General features: G+C 39.2%; 9 protein-coding genes across 13 annotated transcripts; 2 read left to right on the forward strand and 7 right to left on the reverse strand.

Annotated features, from left to right (window-relative positions):
- Positions 1-50: 50 nt before the first annotated feature.
- MFS10 (Major Facilitator Superfamily Transporter 10) lies at positions 51-2,770 on the reverse strand. Its single transcript, XM_015982867.2, has 8 exons — positions 2,468-2,770; positions 2,207-2,418; positions 1,926-2,162; positions 1,794-1,881; positions 1,440-1,654; positions 1,088-1,382; positions 800-1,041; positions 51-751 (listed from the first exon to the last, which is right to left on the reverse strand). Exons 1-8 carry the CDS (start codon positions 2,556-2,558, stop codon positions 614-616), a joined length of 1,518 nt encoding a protein of 505 aa, XP_015838353.2. The 5' UTR covers positions 2,559-2,770; the 3' UTR covers positions 51-613.
- A 70-nt stretch (positions 2,771-2,840) lies between these two features.
- LOC655456 (SWI/SNF-related matrix-associated actin-dependent regulator of chromatin subfamily A containing DEAD/H box 1 homolog) lies at positions 2,841-6,581 on the reverse strand. Of its 2 annotated transcripts, none has more exons than XM_064357249.1 (10): positions 6,448-6,581; positions 5,755-5,966; positions 5,500-5,707; positions 4,909-5,347; positions 4,666-4,859; positions 4,480-4,618; positions 4,297-4,432; positions 3,674-4,252; positions 3,097-3,595; positions 2,841-3,046 (listed from the first exon to the last, which is right to left on the reverse strand). In XM_064357249.1, the coding sequence occupies exons 2-10, from the start codon at positions 5,830-5,832 to the stop codon at positions 2,937-2,939; spliced, it is 2,382 nt and encodes a 793-aa protein (XP_064213319.1). In that variant the 5' UTR covers positions 5,833-5,966; positions 6,448-6,581; the 3' UTR covers positions 2,841-2,936. The 2 variants fall into 2 exon arrangements, with proteins under 2 accessions (XP_064213319.1, XP_967093.1); XM_962000.5 differs by lacking the exon at positions 6,448-6,581 and adding an exon at positions 6,016-6,254.
- A 195-nt stretch (positions 6,582-6,776) lies between these two features.
- ND-ACP (NADH dehydrogenase (ubiquinone) acyl carrier protein) lies at positions 6,777-7,641 on the forward strand. 2 transcript variants are annotated; one of them, NM_001170759.1, is made up of 3 exons: positions 6,777-6,973; positions 7,083-7,190; positions 7,407-7,641. In NM_001170759.1, the coding sequence occupies exons 1-3, from the start codon at positions 6,818-6,820 to the stop codon at positions 7,584-7,586; spliced, it is 444 nt and encodes a 147-aa protein (NP_001164230.1). In that variant the 5' UTR covers positions 6,777-6,817; the 3' UTR covers positions 7,587-7,641. The 2 variants fall into 2 exon arrangements, with proteins under 2 accessions (NP_001164230.1, NP_001164229.1); NM_001170758.1 differs by lacking the exon at positions 7,083-7,190 and adding an exon at positions 7,215-7,331.
- Positions 7,642-7,825: 184 nt separating this feature from the next.
- On the reverse strand, positions 7,826-9,090 carry LOC655298 (uncharacterized protein). The gene is made up of 4 exons (XM_961826.3): positions 8,682-9,090; positions 8,371-8,599; positions 8,096-8,320; positions 7,826-8,051 (listed from the first exon to the last, which is right to left on the reverse strand). The coding sequence occupies exons 1-4, from the start codon at positions 8,976-8,978 to the stop codon at positions 7,840-7,842; spliced, it is 963 nt and encodes a 320-aa protein (XP_966919.1). The 5' UTR covers positions 8,979-9,090; the 3' UTR covers positions 7,826-7,839.
- Positions 9,091-9,117: 27 nt separating this feature from the next.
- RfC38 (Replication factor C 38kD subunit) lies at positions 9,118-10,275 on the reverse strand. The gene has a single exon (XM_961736.4). The coding sequence runs from the start codon at positions 10,203-10,205 to the stop codon at positions 9,141-9,143; it is 1,065 nt and encodes a 354-aa protein (XP_966829.1). The 5' UTR covers positions 10,206-10,275; the 3' UTR covers positions 9,118-9,140.
- A 272-nt stretch (positions 10,276-10,547) lies between these two features.
- LOC103314074 (uncharacterized protein) lies at positions 10,548-12,702 on the forward strand. Of its 2 annotated transcripts, none has more exons than XM_064357254.1 (5): positions 10,548-10,745; positions 10,800-10,977; positions 11,025-11,199; positions 11,244-11,433; positions 11,480-12,702. In XM_064357254.1, the coding sequence occupies exons 2-5, from the start codon at positions 10,902-10,904 to the stop codon at positions 11,795-11,797; spliced, it is 759 nt and encodes a 252-aa protein (XP_064213324.1). In that variant the 5' UTR covers positions 10,548-10,745; positions 10,800-10,901; the 3' UTR covers positions 11,798-12,702. The 2 variants fall into 2 exon arrangements, with proteins under 2 accessions (XP_064213324.1, XP_008197175.1); XM_008198953.3 differs by having other exon boundaries at positions 10,550-10,751.
- On the reverse strand, positions 12,608-15,073 carry IntS9 (Integrator 9). The gene is made up of 8 exons (XM_008198954.3): positions 14,962-15,073; positions 14,724-14,915; positions 14,268-14,672; positions 13,659-14,219; positions 13,510-13,612; positions 13,069-13,466; positions 12,875-13,024; positions 12,608-12,825 (listed from the first exon to the last, which is right to left on the reverse strand). Exons 1-8 carry the CDS (start codon positions 14,968-14,970, stop codon positions 12,706-12,708), a joined length of 1,938 nt encoding a protein of 645 aa, XP_008197176.2. The 5' UTR covers positions 14,971-15,073; the 3' UTR covers positions 12,608-12,705.
- A 1,366-nt stretch (positions 15,074-16,439) lies between these two features.
- Positions 16,440-19,635, reverse strand: LOC100142521 (E3 ubiquitin-protein ligase UHRF2). Its single transcript, XM_008198952.3, has 9 exons — positions 19,544-19,635; positions 18,642-19,504; positions 18,164-18,594; positions 17,925-18,112; positions 17,690-17,876; positions 17,422-17,581; positions 17,164-17,372; positions 16,636-17,113; positions 16,440-16,586 (listed from the first exon to the last, which is right to left on the reverse strand). The coding sequence occupies exons 2-9, from the start codon at positions 18,804-18,806 to the stop codon at positions 16,440-16,442; spliced, it is 1,965 nt and encodes a 654-aa protein (XP_008197174.1). The 5' UTR covers positions 18,807-19,504; positions 19,544-19,635.
- A 156-nt stretch (positions 19,636-19,791) lies between these two features.
- Positions 19,792-22,124, reverse strand: Gr22b (Gustatory receptor 22b). Of its 2 annotated transcripts, none has more exons than XM_064357253.1 (4): positions 21,111-22,124; positions 21,007-21,060; positions 20,862-20,951; positions 19,792-20,813 (listed from the first exon to the last, which is right to left on the reverse strand). In XM_064357253.1, the coding sequence occupies exons 1-4, from the start codon at positions 21,981-21,983 to the stop codon at positions 20,787-20,789; spliced, it is 1,044 nt and encodes a 347-aa protein (XP_064213323.1). In that variant the 5' UTR covers positions 21,984-22,124; the 3' UTR covers positions 19,792-20,786. The 2 variants fall into 2 exon arrangements, with proteins under 2 accessions (XP_064213323.1, XP_015838440.2); XM_015982954.2 differs by having other exon boundaries at positions 19,792-20,823.
- Positions 22,125-22,774: the final 650 nt, after the last annotated feature.

Below are 22,774 nucleotides of genomic sequence, written 5' to 3' on the forward strand. Positions count from 1 at the left end.
CGCCAAGGCCGATGAATGGTTACGACAGGATTAAAAAAAAAAGTCCGTGATAAATAGAAAAAATATATTTTACAATAAAATTTATATACAATGTTAATATGAAAATTAAAAACTTTCAACAAAACTGTAGTGGGCCTTTCGTAGTCGGCACCCCGTTCGATAGATCTAAACATTGTAAAATTGTTCATACATGGAGGTTGTAAACACCAATTTTACACTGGCTAAGAAACTTAAAAAACAATAAATAAAAAGTGAGATAAGGCTTTATCACATTTAATTATGCTATGATTATAGAAGGTACACATTTTAATAAAATATTTGATTCTAAATTACTCAAAAATTAGTCGCCACAATTTGACTTTTCAATAATTGATTTCCCGTAAAACCTGTATACATTCTATAATCGGGTTAATATGAAAGGAACAAAACCAAATATTTTTTTAATATTCATTGCACCTAATAAATGAATTGGATAATTCTAGGGAATCACATTTTTCAATACTTAACTATTTAACGATACTGTAAACTTCCGCTTAAGCAGAAGTTTAACCTTTCATTGGTATTAAAAAATCTTGATCTAGGCATCGACAAGCATCGCCAAATAAAGCGCCTGTCAGTTGATGGTGCTCAGTCTTTGTGACCTTGACCACGGTTGTTCCCTTGCACTGGCGAACGCTATGTAAAACAAATTCGCCCCAATGTTAATACCAGCAGCTAGGTAAAACACCAGTCTCCACTGACCCAACGTTTCCTTTAAATTAAACAATTGTGTTGTTGCCTTAATTTAGTTTTTCCTCACCCGTCCTTCAATAATTACACCAATAACATAGGGGGCTAGAAACCCGCACATGTTGGACGCTGCATTCGTGATCCCGTACATGGTCCCCGCATATTTGGGGCTGAGAGCAATGTGATTCATTTGATTGCCGGCATAAACCGCCCCCGCAAGAGCCCCCGGAATGGCCAAAAGCAGCTGCACCGCCACTCTGTCACACCCAACATACGCCACGCCCAAAATACCCAGCGATGGGACAATTGAAGCTAAAAAACGACTCCTGTACTAACATACAAAGACAAAACAATTTACCTAAAGAATTAAAGACTTTGTACGAAGTAGAGAGCGACAAATATCCACGACTCAACAGCCAATCGGCCACGAAACTGATAAGAATCCCGCACCACCAACTTGTAAGATACGGAATTGCGGACAAAAATGCGTTAGCTTGAATGTCAAAGTGGAGGATTTGGCTCATGTAAGTAGGCAGTTCAGTCAACTGGGTGTAAAAAGCCCACGACTGGCCACACTGGGTTATCAGAATTGCCCAAAGTGGGACGCAAGTTAGCATTTTGAGCCAGGGGATGGGGGCCTTGTCGTCTTCGTCCTAAACAAGTGAGCCAAAGTAGCAAGATATACGTTGGCAATGACTATAGATACGCACTTGAGGGCCGATGCTGGCTAAGATGAAAGCTCGCTCTTGCGGGTTTATCCTCGGGTGGGACGAAGGCGAGTCGTAGATGAGAAAGCACCAAAATACGAACCAGATTATGCCAAGGAATCCGAATAAGTAGAAACACAGCGGCCAACCGCCGTCCAGTTCCAGCGAGCACAGCCAACCCGATAGCGGGAGCGATATGACGGTGCCAAAGTTGGCTCCTGTAATTAATAAATTGTGATGCTGAATAAATTTTTTCGAGCTATTTTCATTTCCATTGTGTATTAGTGTGTAATTCCATTGTGATAATGGTGTTCTAATCAATTAAGATGATTCATTAATGAGATAATATGTGTTTACCTGCATAAACATATGCTGCAAATTTGCTCCTCTCCAGTGGAGGAATCCACCTCGCCAGCATGGCATGCATTGAGGGAAACGTGACCCCCTACAACCCCAGTTAGTAAAAATCCCCCAAACTTTGAGCCTTACTTCGCCCATGCCCTCCAGAACGCGCACAAGGATAAACAGTGGAAAATTAATCCTCGCTGCAATGGGACTCAATAACGTGAAAACCGCCGTCACTAAAACCCCCACACCGTACACCAACTTCCCCCCAAACAGCTCGGCCAAACGGCCCCCCGGTACCTGGGTAAGCACATACCCATAGAAAAACGACCCCAAAACAATCCCTTGCTTGGCTTCGTCCCACGCAAATTCCCCATCAGACTACAACAAACACTGTACGCTTATTAATTTCCTGCCGGACTTACTGTATTTGGCTGTGTTGAGTTTGTGGCGTTTGGGACCAAACAGTGGTCGTAGATGTTGCTGTTAGTGGAAGGTTGCGGAATTGCTGTGTTATTCACCATGGCCACAATGGCCACAGACAGGTTGACACGCATAGCGTACACATTGGCAAAGCCCAGAAAACCGAGGATTCCTAGAATATGCCGCGCTTTCATGCACTCTCGGGTGTCTTCCACTGAAAACGGGGCTGTGAGTGACTGCACTTTGTTCTTTGTTTGTGCTACCTTCAGGTGGGATTATACGAGTTAGTTCGTCTTCGTCTTCAAAGTTGCTGTCGGAGTCGCTTTCGAAATCCTCATTTCGGATTGCAAACATGGTTTTGCGATGATAATAACTGACACAGAGCTAGGACAAAGCTTGACTCTTCGCACCAGCAATGAGTCACTCGGAACGGAATAACACGATATGTAATGCGTAGACGGCGATTAATACTGATTATGTGACATTAAATAAATAATAAAATCAATGATAAGTTACGATATTTTTTAAAACCGTATTTACAACTTCCCAAACACTGGTGTTATCAGCTGTTCTACCACCTGTCGGCTGTTGGGTTGGCCACACTGGCGATTGACGTTTGTGATTCAAAAAACGCAATTAAGGAAAATATTTTATTGTTGATTAACACAGAGACTAACTTAACAAATGCAGATCAGTTACGGGAAAACTAACAGTAACTAAAACATAACACGTTCACGTCTTCTTTTTTGGTGGGGACACGAACGCGTTGGCTTTTGAACTATCAATACCCAAGGCTGAAGACAGCAATCTCACCACACTCTTGACATCAGGATTATCTGTTTCTGTAAATACGTTACTCATGATTAGTCATTACTTTAAAAATACGGGTTACCTTCGGTGGTTATCTGTCTCTCCAATTTCAGCTTTTCTTTATTCATTTCGAGCATTCCCTCCTCTATAGTACCCTGAGAAACTAATCTGTACACAGTCACAGGTCGCGTCTGACCCATCCTGTGACACCTGTCCTCGGCCTGTTTGTCATTATACGGGTTAAAATCAATGTCGTGTATAATGACAGTATCAGCCGAAGTCAGGTTAATACCAAGACCCCCTGCTCGAGTCGACAGCAGGAAAATAAAAATACTGTTATCCCCCATATATTCATCAACAAGGTCCTGTCTTTCGTTAACTGGAGTGCTCCCATCCATTCTCAAATACTTGTGCTTGCGGATTTTAAGATAGTCTTCCATTACGTTCAACATGATCACATACTGACTAAATATGAGCACTCGATGCCCGTTTTGCTTGAGCTCCGCTAGGATTTTATCCAAGTATAAAAATTTACCCGATGTTAGAATGAGATTATCGGGAAGCATGTAGCGCTCCAAACACTGAAATAAACGCACTGTATCCACGGAAGAATTGTTTAGCGCACGAGGCGAATCCGAGTGGATAAAATTTGTCCTTACCCGGTGGATTTTGGTCAACTTATTGATTTCAAAGTCGGACATGAACAACAAATCTTGGACGATGTATTCCTCCACCGTGTCCTTGTACGTCGGGTCTCTGACTAAAAGTTTGGCCATTTCTCTAATTTGATGCTCGTCGTAGTGGTATCTTAAGAGCAACGGATGATTGCTTAATTTCCTCAAATCGGTCATTATGCTCATGCCATTGTAGGCACTTTCCTCCTCAACCGCTGCATTTTGGTACGAGGCAACTAAAGCCTCATATTGCTCTTTCTGAGTGGGTGCCATTGGCACCTTCATAACATGGTCGATTTTTTTGGGAAGATCTTGCAAAACGTCACACTTTAATCGTCTCAAAACAAACGGTTTCATGATTCGTTTCGCCTGTTCGATTTGTTCGCGCTCAAAGGGCGGCAACGTATCGTCGGTTTGTTTCGACTTGGAAGTTTTCTGGAACAGACTTTTCAAATCTTCGGTTTTTTCGGCAAACATTTTTGGCATCACGAAAATCAACAGCGACATCAGTTCAAGCAAATTGTTTTGGAGCGGGGTTCCGGTCAACAAAATGCGATGTTTCGCCTAAAATTGTCTTAAAATTTGTAATTTTTTAAAAAAATAATTACATTGATTCTGATCAGGTTTTCGTAACGCTGAGTATTCATGTTTTTTAGCATGTGGGCCTCGTCGAAAATCACATAATGCATCGGTGTTACGCGGAACATTTTGCGTTCCTCTGGGCTGTTTCCGACCAATGAATAACTAAAAAATCGTTTTTGTTAAATCGTCTGTGCTGTGAAGCAACTAACGTTGTTAAAATCACATCGAAATCGGCCAAAATCCCCTTTGCAAAATCAACTCGGAAGCCCCTTCTCTCCTCTGTGCTACCATAGTACATAAAAACGCGTAATTGGGGGCACCAGCGGGCGAATTCGGACCTCCAATTATCTGCAAATCAAACGTTAATTTCCTCAATTCGCCAAAAATGCAGTGACCTAAAGTCGACGAAGGCACCACTACAAGATGAGTATTTTGCGCTTGGAAAGTCTCCTTCAAATAGGCCAAGAAGGCAATAACTTGCACAGTTTTCCCCAGACCCATTTCATCGGCCAAAATACCGTTCACCCGTTGCGCGTGCAGGACCGCCAACCAATTAAGCCCAACCATTTGATAATTAGTCAAACGCAACCTGTATCAAAATAAAAAAACCGGCACGATTTTATTATCATTTAACTCACGAAACTGATAAAATCCTCGGTTGGGCTTTAACCCCAGCGCCTGCAGCAACAGCCTTCTCCATCTGTTGGGCCAAGTTTGTACATTTCTTCATCAAGTGTCTAATATTATTCCGAGTCATAAGTACTTGTTGTGCCGCATTTAGTAAATCCGTGTTTAGGTTTTTATTGTTACTCAATTTTTGTACTAAATCCACCCAGCCAGTAAATGGTCTAGCTTCAATGATCGCCTCTGCCTTCTTTTTTGAACAGAAACTCATCAATTGGAGCTCGCTTTCAGTTGCCGTTTGCATGAATTCAAAAACTTTCCTCTTGTCCCCGGTTAATTCATCGCTAATTTCGACGTCCGAATCCTCGTCACTGTCAAACACGCGACGGTCTTTGAAGTCCTGATTGCTGCCAGTGCTGTCGTCCGTGTCGTCATCGGACTTCCGACGTTTAACTACAAAGAATTATTTTTTTTTACCAGAAATAGCTGCTTGAAAATTGCTTGACCGCCAAAAAAAGACACGATTATAAAAGCGAGATTTTGCAAAAACAAGTTTCTCAATTAACGTTTTTTTTTTCCGGGCTTTATCTTGTTAAGCTAGTTACATTTTTTCCGTTTGTTGTAGGGCGCGCTCTCAGGGGAGGGTTTCCTCTTGCCAGTGCTTTTCACCAGGCTTTCGGGATTGTTTGAAGTGTTCGCTTCCTTCCACTTGGCGTAACCTTGCGAATTGAATTCGACAGCGTGACACCTGGCCAACTCCGACGCCGCTTCGTCTACTTTAAACCCATGACGAGACAGCACATCGTGAATAACCTAGATTAAAAACGCCACTTAAGGAAACTAATTTCATGCTCCAGTACCATAGCATCAACATTCGGGAATGACGACATTAAATACTTCATCTGGTTCTCCTTCTCCAAAACGGCCGGATTCTTCATATTTTTCGAATTGGGGACAATGACAATATTTGGTTTTGGAGTCACCGCAGATTGAGAATTTGTTCCAGAACTATCACAGTCGGAATCAGAATCTGAAAATGCAATTATTCGGCGCCTCACAGCCCCATTGGATGCTGGAAACAATGTTTAACAGTTTATTAATTAAAATGAACTTGGTCTTACCGGAGCTAATTGCACCGTTGTTACTGTGGTGACTTAACGTCTTTTTTTGTATTCGGAAATCGCGCAAATTTAATAACGTGGGGCTGCCGTTCTCTGACATTGCGCCAGTTACAATTTTATAAATAACATAAAATATTAAGTATAAAACTACAAAATCGTTCTCATTGAGGCACCAGACACCTTTGACAGACGATGGTGGAAGAGTGGGATTATTGCCGCTCACAGGTGGCAGCAATGAGGCAAAAGCGCAAAATTCGCGCAAGTAATTTAAAACCAACTCTCATAAACTAATAAATAATAAATTTCCCGAAAATACAAAGTCCTCTACCCAACGTTAACTGCAATAACCACAAAAACGAAACTACGACTTACAACACTTACAAGTTAATGGTTTTAAGATCAACAAACACAAAAACGTAAAAGGTGACTTACCGTTAAATTATTTAACGCATTTATTGTAAATAAACACCAGTTGAAGTAAAATTGGTTTTTTTTGTGTAGCGTCTTAAAACAATGAAACGTAAAATTAATCCAAAGCACACTTTTCGTACTTCAATTCATTGTCATTGGGGGCCATAGAGGCTCATTTAGTGACTTGGGGCTAGTAAAATTCTTAATTCTATGCCATTTCTCTAGTAATGGGAACGCAATTTATTTTTTTGCGTTAACCTAAACATATAATTTAGTTTCGCGGCTTTCAAGATTGACAGTCGACCGGACGTCGTAGATGTCGCTGTGTGTTTCCGCCTCTCGACATTTGCTGACATTTAGGCCAAGTTTTTGAATAACAATATTTGCAAAAATGTCCGGTTTGATAAAAAGCGTGCGCGTTTTATCCCGAAATTCGAGTTATTTACGAGCTGTTGCGATTAGGCCACTGACTGTCATTGCCAATAAACACAAAAATTATGACCAGCCCCCGGTTACAAGCAGCTCAGTATTTGCACCCCTTAGCCAGGTACGTCCAGTTTGTCCGATTAGCGGTTGCATTTCCGTTCAATTAGGGTGATTTGGTGGAAAAAAGTGCGTTTTTTGTGATTACATAACTTCTAACCTCACTTTATTAGATGCGATTCTACTCGCCTGAAGTAATTCGGACGAAACCGACTGAAGAGGAGATAAAACAGAGAGTTTTGAAAGTTTGCGCGTCTTATGATAAAGTAACCGCCGACAAGGTACTACATAATTTTCTATTTCAGAGACTGGTTTTGCCACTTGAGCGATGTTACAGTTCCAAGCCACCGTTGACTTTAAAACTTATCACAGACCGCGTCCTCTTGGTATTAAAACTGTACGATAAAGTCAATCCAGACAAGGTACGGTAATTTTGCACTTTGTGGCACAGTCTCTGGAATGATCCTGACGGACGTGTTACGATTGACTCGTTTCAGCTCACGCTAGACTCACACTTTATTAATGATCTGGGGCTTGATTCCTTGGACCATGTGGAGGTGATCATGGCCATGGAGGACGAATTCGGGTTCGAAATTCCAGACGGAGACGCCGAAAAACTGCTAAAACCCGCTGATATCGTGAGGTATGTTGCGGACAGGGAAGACATTTACGAATAGGTTTGTAGTAAAACAGTAGATAAGGCTTAATGTTGTGTTTGTTTTGGCACTGATTTGCCAGAATTGCACCATAATGTAATTTGATTTGTTAATAAAGCGTAAATTTTAACTGAGTGTTTTCATTGTATTACATACGCTATTTTTCTACCAACTGTCAAACGATCATTACATTCCCATTGGTCGTGAATTGTCACGTGCTCGTCATAATGCACTCGGATTGGTCAATGAAAGACTCAATATGAATAAATCTTTATTAAACCTCCTTTGAAGTTGATGCATCTCCGGAACCATCATAATTCATATCACAGCTACTTTCTGAGTCACTATAGTTGGTGAAATGTAACGAGATCTTGAGCGTTTGTTGTTCAGAGTCGAGACAGCGCGGCCACTTGATCGGTATCAGCATTTTTCGTCGCTTGGACGACCATATGTTTTCTTTAGCCTTTCGTTTAGGGTCCTCATATTCTAAAGAAACAATAAAGCTTGGTTTTTATTAACAGTTAAGTCACCTTTCGGAAGCATCCAGAAAAAATTGTGTTCGTAGATTTTAGCTAATCCAGGGATGCTCTTGAACTGTTTGTACAATTCTGGATGTTTGATAATACACTGAAGGCAAGTGAGTTGTAAAGATGATTCAATTGAAATGGCACAAGTCATTTTCATTGCTGATTGTGCTGCTGTTGAACTTATCATGGGGTAAAGTTTGTGTGATTTCAACCCTTGGAATGCAACACCTTGGAAAAAAACATTGAGAGCTGATCATTTTAATGATAACTTAAACAACCTAAAGGTTTCCTGTTGAAATAATATTCCAGAGTGCCGTTATACATGTCCAAGTGCACCCCAATCAAGCTACCTAAGCCGAATTTTGAGCCGTAACATCTAGTGACATTGTCATGTTGTACCAATCCATTGTACGAATAGCCCCAGGATTCTTTATCAAACCCCAACAAACTGAAAAAGCGGTATCGCCAATCGGCTAGTGTTATCTCCGAAGTCCCTACTCCTACCATCTGCAACCGATTGTGAAATTAAAAGTCATAGGTCGCCACTATCACTTCTGATGCAAAATATTCTCCGATGTCATCAACTTACAACATCTGTTCCGTACAAATTCGACAGCATTTTCATCTCCCAGAAATGGTGCCTGTTCTTTTCAAGGGGCTTGCTCCCCCTCAGGGCCGCCGTTCCCGAACTGTAAACGGGATGAAATGTGACCTCCCGGTTATTTTTCGACAATAAGGCACACGTGTCATCTTGCTTTTCCCAAATCCAGTTGTAAATTCCCGAATCTGCACAGTCACACTGCAATTTACCGTCCGCCAAGTTGTTGACGCACTTTTCCGTACAGTACGGATTCAAGTAACTGAACTTTACCCTACCGGGATCCATCGAACTTACAATTCGAAAAAATACAACTTGGTTTAATGCCCTGCAGCTGGACGTTTATTTACATCTTAGGTTGGAAACGCCATGTTGGTTTAGTGCGGGATTGGCACCACTGTCAAGGAATTTGAATCGAAGCGGGTGATAATAATTAAGCAACTTTATTAATTAAAACTCGCAAGCCATGAGCTCTTGCATCATGTTTTGGTACAAGCACATGCACTTGGCCACGAAAGCCTCCAAGTGGAAGATCTCCTTGTTCCCCTGCGCCATGCGGTGTTCGTACAAAGCCGCCTGTTCCACTATTTGGCGGCCGAGCTCCAGGTCACAATTCTTCAACATTTCTTCGAGAAGAGTGTTGAAGATGATTTCGGACGGAATGCCAAAAATGATCAACTCGTACAAATTCTCCCTAATTTTGGCCAAAGTGGCAATGCTTTGTTCCTTGACAATTTTACTGGCAATGTTCCGGATGAAAATCTGCCAGTCGGGTTCACTAACACTTTGACTTGCTACCAGTCCTTGTTTTTGGACTTTGCAAGCTTCACACATGAGAAGGGCGCGTCGTAGGTTGCGGTCCGACTTCTCAGCGATTCGTTTTGCAAGTTCTGGAGGCAACGACACTGATTCTTTCGCTGCCACGTTTGTTAGAATCGAAGTTATGTCGTCAATGCTAGGCGCTGGGACTCTAATACACAAACACCGGGACCTTATCGCCGGAATAACTCTCGAAATGGACGTAGTGCATAAAATAATCCGACAATTCGCTATGTATTTCTCCATAGTCCTGCGAAGGGCATGCTGGGCATCCTTGGTCAAATTATCAACATCGGTCAGCAGGATAACTTTAAATTCGCGTTGCGTGTTTGCGTTGAGTTGCTGGCTCTGGGCCACGTTCTTGATCACGTCCATGATCACAACACGGTCGTTTATACCAACGTCCGAGGGATTCACTTCGATGTGATAATTGCTCCCGACTGTGCTAATTTCGAGCTTCTTGTTTGACGGTGTGGTGAAATTCATGGTCTCGACCTTCAAACGGTCCACACCTGGGCCGTACAGTTCACGCAGAAGGCACATAATGCGGGTCTTCTTTCCGGCCCCAAGGGGGCCATACACCAACAAATGGGGAAAGTCACCATCCTTGGTCAGGTTCCTCAAATCGAGGGCTTGCTGCTTGTGGTAGCTGAGGGACGAGAGCTCCTTAGGGCGGTACTTATCGGCCCACAACATTTTCAACTTTTTGGGCGCCAAAACTGACACTGACAGCTAACTGACGCTTGACAGCGGCGGTGTCAACAATTGTTAAACCCGATTGGTTGTTTTAAATTGACAAAAATTAAAGAGGGAAAATACAATTTTGAAAAAAAAAGTAAAGTACTGACATAGATTAGGGTGGTAATAGTAATATTGTACCAAAAGGCACTTAAAAAGCAATCTTTGATTAGGAATGAAATAACCAATTGTTTGATTATCGTTTCTTATTTGACTTAAAATTTTTGTAATCAAGCTCCACTTTCAAAAAAAATTATTTGGAACGCTAACGCTGCGAGCTCCGACGCCAGGGCGCAGAAGCGCCCACGCGACGCCTGGCGTCGCTCAGCGCCGCCAAACCAGTGTCAGCGTCGCTTAATGAATTAATGCTGCAAACAACAAAGCTCTAGGACTGCTGTTTAAAGGTGTACACAAATAATGTCGAAGCTGTTGTGTGCAAAATAGTGTAAAATGTGTGCACTTTAGCGCCATTAAAATGAAAAACAGCTCGGACGGCTTGTTTGGGTGACAGAAATTGTTTGGTACAAAATTAGTTGTTATTGTTATTTTTAGGCTTCCAACTTATTGATTGTGCTTTCAACAAGATGATGTTCGGGACGAAATTGTTAAACCCGACGAGAAAATAATAAATTAGGGGCAGTGTGTGTCTTACACATGCATTTTTGGATTGACAAACGTAGTCAAGGATGTGGGTTTAGTGGCAGACGACTGGTGCCTCCATCATTCTATGGTAGAGTTTGGGTTTGTTTAAATAAAGTGGCGAGTGTTTTATTAAAGGGTACGGCCGTAATCCGAGATTTGTGTGCAGCGGCTTTCATCCAAAACCGATGGTAACTCCAGTACATCGCTTTCAGTCTATTGAGAGTGTGGCCAACAATGGTTTGAGATACGCGCGGTCTTCGGGGTACCATTCCAGAGCGCCCCTGCACTGCCAGCCATCTGTCCACTACAAGTACCGAATTTTTGCTTTAGAAACGTGCTAACGTAAAATTTCAGTGGGGCAGCTACGAGCGTCCGCAACAACACTCAAATGGGGCGCTCTCTGGAAATAATAACAGGGGGGCAAATCCACACGCCCACCCCTCGGAGACACACCACCCCGACGGCCAAGTTCAAATGCGGCGTGTGGGTTTTTTTCGCAATAGTGACGTTCTTTATAGCTGGTGCCAAATACTACTTTCACGGGGTAAAAAATAACGCCATAATTTGTGTCGGAATGATTGTTATTTCAGGTCAACATTGGGATGGAAGCGTTCGCTTTCTGCTCCCTTTTGGTAATACTTTTGATAATTGGAGGTTTAGTCTCGTTGTACGAAGCGATCACGGCGACTGCGAACGCGCCACAGGAGGAGAGCGTGGCCGTGGCCCCCGTTAATGACCAGGAGGAAACTCACAACCAAGTGCCAAGCTCGCTCATGCCGCCCGCTTCTGCTGAATTGCCGCCGCCTCCGTACCACATTGCCATCATGTTGCCTTCGCAAAATGATACCGAAACCGTGCAAATTATACGGGATTCCCCGCCGCCCTCCTACGAAAAGGCGGTCACATAATGTTGCCAAGGCGAGGGTTGGTCGCGTTCTGTTAACTCCCGGACCCCGCAGGCAGCACACCCGCAAAATAAATAACAAATTAACGGGGGACTAACTCCAACCCTTAATAAAAAATTATTTATTTTTTAAAAACGGTTGTTGAGAATTACATTTGATTCATAAAAATCTGGAAAGCCTCAATATTGTTGAAACTTTCTTAGTCTTTTTTTTATAATCTAGTGGACACTGATAGTCTGTCGCAATAAATTAATATTTAATTTATTTATTGAAATAAAAAAAATATAACGCGGTGGCGCTGCCTGCCCTTTACTGTTACCTACTGTACTAAACCACTGAACATTTAAACCTTCTCACTGTATGACACGAAACCAGGCAGGGTGATTTTGCTTAAATACGTTAGACAGACCTTACAATGTTCAAGAAATGTGATTTGGCTGTCTTTTATCAGTCAATTTTGTACATACTTTATGAAGAAAGCTGTGAATTATTTGAATAAGTTTATTAAGCATTCCATGTGTTTTACTTTATCCAGAAATATCAAAAAACGTGCCTGTATTATTTAATATATACACTGTGTAAATTTCTCATAAGTTACTCTCGTGTGTAGTTTTTGATATATTTGTAATTACTTTTTTTTAAGACAATCAAGAGGTAAAGTGTGCGTTTGTTTCTTCCACCATATATACATGTCTGTAAAATATACTATATTTATTACTTTTTACTGTAATATTATCTCGTAAGCTGTTGTACAATTTACAATTGTAACTTTGTGTTTGATAAGTGCAGGGTGTTTGGAAAAACACGTGCAAGTATTAAATACAAGTATTTTCATCTTTGTCTACTTCTGCATACATATTATATACATGTGAAATACGATATTCAATGTAATAAATTGTTTAAACGCCTGACTAAAACTTCTTCAAACACTGCATAACGATACTGCGCAGCTTTGTCCTCAAAGTTTCGTCACCAGTGCACACCACGTGCGTACTATTGTCTTCCAACTGAATCAACGCGTCTTCCTCTTGCTTCAAAAAATCATAAAATAAATAATTAAACCGGTAAGTATGAACTTACCAAATGTATAACAACGACATTCCCATGCGACTCCACCTTCGGCTCACTAATCCCCTCCTGACTCAACTTTTGCAAAAAATCAGTCACATTCAAACTCCCCCACTCATACTTGACGTGTTTACTCGCCTTATTCACACTGGACGACAAATCCTTAAAAAATACCTACCAACTTTTTCCTTTATCATTTTTCTCACCTGTATGCTGTGCACGTTGTCTTTAATACTCAAAGTCCCCGTAATACTCGATAAACTAATCCCAGGCTTCACTTCCACCGGCACAATTTTTTGAGCAACTCCGGTTTCAATAAAAATCTGACTATGTTTCCGCTTCAAAGGCAAGTTAATCACTTCGCCCCATTTGTACGGAATTAATGTACGGTCGTGATTATTTTCAATAACATAGTCGGTCAGGTTTGGGGCCGAAACTGGGGGCTGAGTGTAGCATTCAGGGACCACAAGTGTGTTCGGTTTTAAGTCCCTGATGAGTTTGTTGGCTTGGGTGAAATTGAGCGAAGTGTCGATGGCACAGTGAGCCACTTTCATTTGCAGGGGCTGGTACGGGGCTAAGGCTTCGGTGTAGTCGAAATCAGGCTCTGCAAAAAAATTTTATTAACAAAAAATTTTAAATGTAATTACCTGTAAAAACAATGCAGTTCCTTGGGTTATTGCCCCACAACTCGATAAAACGTACAACATCGCCAAATCTTAAGGAGGGGTGCCCACAAAAAACAACACAGGGCTAAAAATAATTCAACTATTTTTGGCTACTAAATTTTAAAAAAAACCTCCTGGAAATCCGTGCTGAACCCGTCCGAGTAAACATGTTTAAAATGCTTAAGTTTGTTGTTTTTGACCAAAAGTCCGTGCGGGAACGGCTCTTCGGTCACATACACCTTGTTCTGTTTAACCGACGAAAGCCACTCGGCTAAAATATTAGAGTAGGCTAGGCTAGTATCAGCCACTGGAGACACGAAAAACATGGGACAGTTCGAAACGCCCAAATCTTGCATTTTCACCGACAAGCACTCAAATAAATCGTAGACAACTCCCGTGGGATAGCACGGGATTAAAACATTGCCTCCCCCACGTAGCGTGAGCCCCACCACCACGCACAAAACGCCCAACATCGAGTCCGGGTTACTGATGGGGGTTTGTGTGAGGTCTGTCATGATCAAGACATCGGCGTTTTTGAGGGAGTGGTGGTCCATGGGGCGGGGGTGGGTGGTGAGGGTGCTTGAGCCGCTCAAATAGACGATCTTTTCGTGGTCGGAGGTGATGATCCAGTTGGAGGAGCCGAGGCAAAAGCCGGAGCTTGAAGGCATCACTTTCAAAGCCCCGTAAACGTCCTGGCAAATATTTAGTTATTTATTGTTGCGGAATGAATCAAAAATTACAATTTTCTCGTTGTAGCCCACCATCTGTATGCGCGATAAACTCGCATTGACGTCGTTCATGTTGTAGAGTTGTTTCCAGGATTTGGGCTTGAAGGAGTCGCTCAAAGGATAGGGTAATTTATGAATGAGATTTTTCCACTGGGTTGCGAAACTGGCTTTGGGGCACTGGTCAATGTAATTAACGAGTTCCTCGAGTAGTAGTCGTCCGATTTGGAGAGTGGGCTCAGTGGCGTACACCCTACCTTGGAACCCAGTCCCTTCTGTGATAAATGGCAGTGCCATCATGCACAAATAATTCGAAATTAAGATAACGTCGACTTGGGCAAAATCTATGAGTTTGTTTAAAGGGGGGCAAAATTCCGGCGGTGAGTCGACAAAAATGCGGTCCCCATTCTCTTTCAATTCCTGAAATTTTCAACTTATTTTGCTACTTTACTCGATTTTAACTCTATCTACTCCTTCCAAATCTGAATCAGAGACGTCGTTTGGCATCCAGTTTGGTAAGTTTGATAATTTACTCGAGGCAACAAATGATAAAGGGAGGAAATTTAATACTGATTGCATGGAAAGACCGCAGTCCAACATTAAAGTTATTTCCTTGAAGGTAAGGATGTGACATGGCTTGTTCGGGTCGTTACTCAAACAGTACTAAAACGAAACGTTATTTGAGTTAATCTGCATTAAAATAACTCACTAATTTCATTTTAAAACTGTTTATAACCTAAAACGCCGACAAAAAACGAACATAACCATAGAATAAGAGAGAGGAACATAACTACAACTGTCTTAAAAAAATAATTGATATGCAACCCACATTCCACAAGCGATTGGGGACAAAAAACTTCACTTTGGTCTCTTAATTAATTAATAATTACTTTTTAATCTTTTTATCAATCGATAAGCCTTAATATGTAAAAAGTCAGTCGCAAATTGGGAACTCCCACTAATTCATAGTCCGAATAAATAATTTTCGTTGACTCTATTTTCAAAATGTTCCTGTTATCACTTTTACTGAAAATGGGCAAAATTCTAGCAATTGTGCCCTCTAAATCAAAAAAACTCGTAGTTCCCACGCTAGTTTTACTCTTTCTTACACTAAACGTTGCCCTTGCTACATTTTACAAAAAATCTGATTACATGAGTCTCATTCACATCAAACTTGTGATTGCTGTTTTAATGGACGCAACTTTGTTTATCTTTAATTGTTTAATTATTGTTGTGGCATCGTTTTGGAGACGCAAAACGTGGCTTCGCCTTAACAATGAACTGGGAAAAATTTGTTTATTTGCTCCCAAAAATTACTACACGAGCTTTGTTCTAACTTTTTTTATTTTTTGGACTGTTAGTGTTTACGACGCGTTTGTATGGACTGACGTAATGGGATTGGAATTTTTCAAGCAATATGGGATTGAAATAATACAGTCATACATGTTGTTTTACTATCAGTATTTATTGTATGTTGTTCTTGATATAATACTTCAAGGTTACAAAAATGTAGGTGTTATATTGTCCAAAAAACACGACTGTCAAATATTAAAAATTAAAAAAACACTTCGATTGTTAAAAAATACAACCGAGCATTTTAATAAAGTGTTTGGATGGCCGTTCCTTCTAATAATCGTGTACACAAGTTTGCAGATTCTTAACTACTTTGATGACAGTTTTGAAAGCGGATTTTTGTATGAGAAAAATGAGTATGATGAGGTCATCATTTCTAACGTCTGTTTCCTAATAATGACCACGGTAAATAATTTTTTTCTTTATAAACATTCACAAAACATCGAGTTTTTTAGGGCGGCACCATCGTATTAATATGGTTGTGTGACTCAGTTTTAGTAGAGGCAGAAAAACTCACAATTTTGGCACAAAAATTACACAGGAAAACTGTAATAAGAAATTACCAAATTATTATTTCAGACATGACCGCTAATTTTCCAAAATTTTACGTGGGCCGATTTGTAGTCATAACCAGGTCAACAGTTTACCACATTTTTAGCATTATTTTTACATATTTAATTGTGATGATTCAGTTTAAAGAAAAACTAGTTGTCAACGCTATGTAATTTTTAAATAAAAGTGATGTAAACCATGTTTTAATAACTTTTGGTCCATTGACAAAAATGGTGGATGCGCCGGGAAAGTTAAACATTTATTTCTACTACAATAAATTGTTCAACGATTGAACCCATTTCCTGGAAAAAGGAGTTTTAAGGCCGCTTGTAAATTATCATTAATCCTCAGCGAACAACTTTTTTCCAAATCGGTCCTGCAAGTTGGGCAAAAATGAATGTCTGAAGCGAAACAATTAATAAGACAGTCCTGGAACCAAAACCATTGAATCAATGTTCCAAAAACTAAACAATCTTACGTGGCATATGTTGTGCAAGCATTTGGTTGTAACAGGCATGTGTAAAATCTCGTGACAACAAACACAAGTAAACAGTCGTTTAACAGTTTCCAGAAACGTCGCTTTACCATTTTCCAACTCTTTGCTACATTCGTCCCACAAAGCTTTATTTTCGGAATCTTTTTTCATAAAGTATTCAATATTGGGGTCCAAGTGAAAACTAATTGTGTCGATTTGTATTACTAGCCATGGTGGAGCTGCGCTATCGTCTCTTCTCATCAAAAAACGCCAAACAACGGCGTCAAATTTACTGATTTCGGGAAAATATTCAACGACTTTGTAAATTCCGTCGTATCTGTAGCCACTTTCAGGGCCGTATTTTGATCTCGCAACTGTTGAATTCCGGATAACTCTGACGGGTTTTCCGTGTTTCCAGACATCGGCCACTCCAAACCCGTTGTTCCGCATTTTATAGTTGTTACAGTTTAAAGATAATGTCCTGAGAAATTAAAAAATGAGCAATTAAAAAATCTGTCTTAATTACTTTACTTAATCATTTTGTTCACAAAAACTCCAGATTCTTGAACCCCGATGACACGTGTTGTCGTCCTGTGATTGTTAGAAAGAGTAAAATAAAATTCTTCTCCTTTGTCTTGACTCTCCTCATCGTTTCCGTTTAAAATAATGCTAAAAACTCCTTTACTGTGGTTGCCATGAATGTCGTTTTTCGGAGATCCATGTATCCCACATTCCGGAAGCTAATAAAGAATATTTCTAGAGCAAACTTTTATTTTCTGAGTTTTTTACCTGATTTCGATATTTCCAGCACGCTCCCACTTCAATACCAATAACTGGTCCAAACTGATTTTTTAGTAGTTTTATCCTGTTTAATTTTCTTTTAATTGTTTTAAGTTTTTCGCCAGCTCTAACAATTTCGTTTTCGTCTCTTTTGCAGTTGGGACAATACCTAAATTGTGTATAGATCCTAGTCAGCATTTTTTGATCAATTTAACTTAATTTAAACGCAAACTTTTTTTTTAATTAAAATTGTTGGTAACAATGAATAAGAAATTACCACTCTTCATCCAACGGTACGTTTTCCAGAGGAGGGTTTAAGCAAAACACGTGGTAACTGCACTGACACTCATCGCAAATAATCAATATGGAAATGTAAGTTTTCCTTCCGCAAATTCTACAACTGCATTCTTTGCAGTCACGGGTCGAAACGTCTTTACACTTGCTACAGTAAGGTGGTAGTTTCCCTAAAAACATACGTAATTCTACGAAACGTCTTAAATAGTTAAACTAACTTAAGGGAATTTCTTCATTCGTTTCAATTTTTCTGTTAGTGATAAGAGTCGGTTGTTCAATTTTCATAACTTCATCTACAAATTTAACTATACAGTCATGTACAACAGCTTCACGACTTAACCCCATGATTAAATTTCCTTCTAAAGTGTTTTTCTCACGGTTTATGTTTGTAATTTTAAAATCGTACCTAGGTATCAATAAAATAATTACAATCTACAAGTTTTAGTAGTTTTTTTACCAATATCCTCGTTTTGTTGGTTCTTCAATATTGTAATTCACGAAAACTATCATTTCATTTTGAAGTTCGGAAAACGAGTAAATGTATTTTGCCCTTGGTCTTACATTATTAAATGTAACAGTTATTGGTGCTGTTTCCTCGTTCCGGTCCATAACTACTTTAAAAATTAAATTTTCTTCGGCGTTATCATTATTTTGGTCAACGAGAATTTCGATTATTTTTGCCTCAAACCAAGCGCCAAATTCTGAATACATGACATCGACAAGATCGCCTATTTTATAATACGCGCTACTACAATTTTTCAGTTCCCTTATTTTTTTTGTTTCGTCGTCGTATTTTTTTTTCTTGGCTGGATTTTCGCTTGTTCTCATCAACCAAATCACATCTCCGTCGTGAATGTTGTAATCTCGTATTGAAGAATCCGCCACTAACTAAAAAATTGTGTGGAAACGCAACCAACAATAATTTAAACACATACTTCTTTCCCCCCATAATACAGTTTTTGGGCCGAAACGTCCACATCAAGTTTACTGTGGATGATTTTTTGCAATTCGAATATTTTTAAATTTCGTTGAATTTTAAAAATCAAGTCACTTTTTTCATTTTGGGCCGAAATTACTCGAATTTTCACAACGATTTGCATTTTTTATTCACTGCGAACACGTGGGTGGATTTCAATACAACACACATCATTAACAATAGAGCGCTACCTGTGTTGCTAAGCTGGGTTTGTTACCATACCAGGGAATTTTTGGGCTTGGGTTGGCAACAAATTTGATGCCCTCACATAACTACAAGTACCAACTTATATACCGTTCACGATTGTTTTAAATTCGGACTATCTATGAAAATCTGACATTTTATTTGTCAGTACTGTGAGTTGTCATAAGAAATTTATTTTGGGTTATAATTGATGACAACCAAGGACTGTTGTCAGTTTGCTTCGTTTTTTAAATAAATAATTAAATACGTTTTTATTGTTATTCTACTCATTATCATTAGTTAAAAAAGTCGGGTCTGTCTTTCTTGCATCCTTCAAAGCATCTTTAGATGCACACTTTCTTATCAACAGAAATTATTTTCGACATTTTAAATTAATAAGCAGTAGAAATGACAACACAGCGAATTTTTGACAAGACAACGTCATAAAGACAGTACCTGACAGGACCTGAGGCCAACCTAAGAAAAATATATCTACGCCTGCTGAGAATTTAAAACAATCGTGAACAGATAATATTTTGCAATTTTTATTTATGGAATAATCGACTACTAAAACATTATATCTGATTTTGGGGTGAATTGGACTAAGTAAATGACGTAAGTTGTAATGCCTGCAATCATCTATCATCAAATTATAAGTCGGTTCTTTTGGCCATTTACCGAAAAACCTAGTGAACAGTTCATGGGAAACAACCCACAAACCATAAATGTTGTTGGTTTTTGATGCAACTGCAAGTAAACTAAATCTACCTACAACAAATAAACAACAAAAAAATTGTAGGTACACAAGCCCAAGTACCTTCTTGTTCTTGTAAAAATTTGTTTCATTTTTTTTGACAATGTCACTTAGAATTTTTTTCTGAAATTGTTTAAACATGACTCCAGGATTACAAACACGCTTTACTTACCTTCTCTAGAATTAAATGATAATAAAAAAACATCGCAAAGTCAAGTAACAGTGTTGTCATTGTCAATAACACATTACCTGTTACCATTATGACTCCGACAACAAATGGTATTTCAAAAATTTCTAAACTGTAGGTGCAATAAAATAAATCCATCGTGGTGGTGGTGAAAGTTGTTGTTATTTTTAGCAATATAAACCCTTGTAACGTTTGAAAAATTCGTTTCGCCAAGTTGAACAAATCTAAATATATTTCGACGATATATTCGGTTGTCTGTTCTTTAATCGAACTAATGAAATCGTTGAACAATTTAACTATAATAACTGGCATAACTAACAAGAAAAAACCAAAGTGGTAACTAGTGAGAACTCCAAGATAGTACCCACTGATGTACATTCGATATGGGCCACTGTCCATATTTAAATAAACATCAAACGCCGTAGCCAATAAAACTAAAACGCTTTGGAGCACGACACAAGCCACGATTTGTTTGCCCAAGGTGTGATAATTCGTGTTTGTTTGGCCAAACTCGTGTATTTTTTCTTCCATCAAGAGCAAATCGTTGAAAATGTCTTCAAAGTCTTTTCTCTTCATTTGCGAATAAATCACAGTGCCAATGCTTTGGCCGTAGATTATAAAATATTGCAAAAGCAGGCTGTAATAGTTTAGGGAATTTTCCTGGGGGAAAAATATCAAATAAAACACCACCCCCAGCAAAAGCATTGACAAAACTGTAAAATAATAAAACGCTGGCTTGTTTTTAAACCGTTTCTTGGCGTTTGTGGTTTCAAGTTTGTACACTGGTAAATCAAAGAAAGTCCAAATTTTGCAAAAAACAACGATGATTTCACTTAGCTCGTTTGGTGCCCACATGTTTGTATTGTAAAGTGTGTCAATATTTATTGGTCGATGAACATAACGATTAAAATTAATGAAATTACACGAGAGAATGGTCGAAACCTAAAAGTGTAGATCCTCAGATTTTGGACTGAACTGGATCAAGTAGATGACGTAAGTCGTGATTCCTGCAACCATCTATTTGGAAAATTAAGATCAGTTCTGTTAGCACCAACCGAGAACACTAGTGAACAGTTCAGGGGAAACAGGCCACAGACCATGAAAGACGCCGGTTCTAAATTTAACTTCAAGCAAACTAAATCCATCTGTAATGAACAAAAATAAAGTTATAATTTGTTCGTAGGTACTAAAAGTTTGCACCTTCTTATACAGACCAGTTTCGTTGTGGTCGATAAAGTCAGCAAGAATTTTTTTCTGAAAATGAATAATCACTCCCGGGGTGCACAAAACCGCCACTTACCTACCTTCTCTAAAATAGTGTGGAAATAATACAACATTGCAAACTCAAGTGATAGAATTGTCAGTGGCAGTAAAAAATTACTAACTGCCAGGACGACAGCAATGTCGAAGGGTATTTGCTGGATGCTTAAACTGTGCGTTGAATAAAAAAAATCCATCGTGACGACTGTGAAAGTCGATGATATTTTCAACAGCATAAAGCCTTGCAAAGTGCTAACTGTTCTGGCCACCAAATCGTACAAGTCTGCATACATTTTGACAACAATTTCCGTTCTTTGGTCTTTGATCGAGTTAATAAAATCGTTGTATAACTTAACTATTATTTTTGGCATAGCTAGTAGGAAGAACCCAAAGTGGTAACCAACGAATAGGGCAAAGTAGTACACACTTATGTAAAACTGAAGGACGCCACTTTGCAGACTTAGGTAGATATCAAACGCCAGCCCTAACAAAGTAAAAAAACTATGGAAGAGAACGAAACCCATTAGCTGTTTCCCCAAAGTGTGATAATCGGGACTTTTCCTTCCAAACCGGTGTATTTTTTCCTCCATCAAAAGTAAATCATTGAAAATTTTCCCCAAATCTTTTTTCTTAAATTGTGCGTAGATTATGGTACCGATAGTTTGTCCGTAGAGAATAAAATATTGAAAAAGAAGAGTGTAACTGTACAGGCTGTTCCTTGCTGTGAAAAACACCAAATAAAGAACTGCAACAATCAAAAGCACTGATAAAACAATAAGGAAATAAAACGATGTTTTATTCCGAAACTGTTTCTTGCTTTTATTTGTGGTTTCAAGTTCGTATACTGGTAAGCCAAAGTAAGTCCAGATGTTGCAAAAAACTGTAATGATTTCACTTAGGTCGTTGGGTGCCCACATGTTTGTATAAAGTGGTCGGGAGAATGTCAATACTCATTAGAGTTATTACTTATTTGTGATACAAATGACTTTTAATTTAGTATAAATAATTTTCCAAATCTTTCTTTTGAATAAACTGGAACAAATAAGTGATTTGTGTTGTCACTCTTGCAATCATCTAATTACTAGCTATTAGTTGAAAGCTTCCAGTCTCCAACTTACCGAAAAAATTAACGTACAGTTGAGTGGAAATAATCCACACACCATAAATGGAGGTTCGTGTCCAAATTTTAAATAAATTAAAGTCAGCTGCGACAAATTAAAAAATTACCGATTAGTTGAGAAAACACTGACTTACCTCTTTGCGGTTGCAAAATCGGTTGTTTTCACTTATAAGTTCACCTATTAGTTGTTTCTGAATAAAACGTAATTTCGAGTGTCTTGTCATTTATTACTTACCTGTTCTAATATTTTTTCAAAGTAGTAGAGCATGAGGAACTCGTTAAACAACACATTAATCAGCCAAGAAACATTCATAAAAATTAGACATATTGTCCAAAATTGCGAAAAATGGTGAGTAGTTAGTAAAGATATTCCGAAAAAAATGTCCAAGGCGGTGATTGAAAACGTCGAAAATGTTCTCAACAAAATAAATACTTGCAAAGTCTTGACGACACTTACAGACAAACTGTGCAGTTTTGTGTAGACTTTTATTGTATTTTTCGCATTTTGAAGCTTAATAGCATTAATAAAATCGCAATAGAGTTTGAGAACGATTTTTGGGAGAAACAATAAGAAGAATCCAAAATGAA

Source organism: Tribolium castaneum, chromosome 6 (genome assembly GCF_031307605.1).
Source record: "Tribolium castaneum strain GA2 chromosome 6, icTriCast1.1, whole genome shotgun sequence".
Lineage (NCBI taxonomy): Eukaryota > Metazoa > Arthropoda > Insecta > Coleoptera > Tenebrionidae > Tribolium > Tribolium castaneum.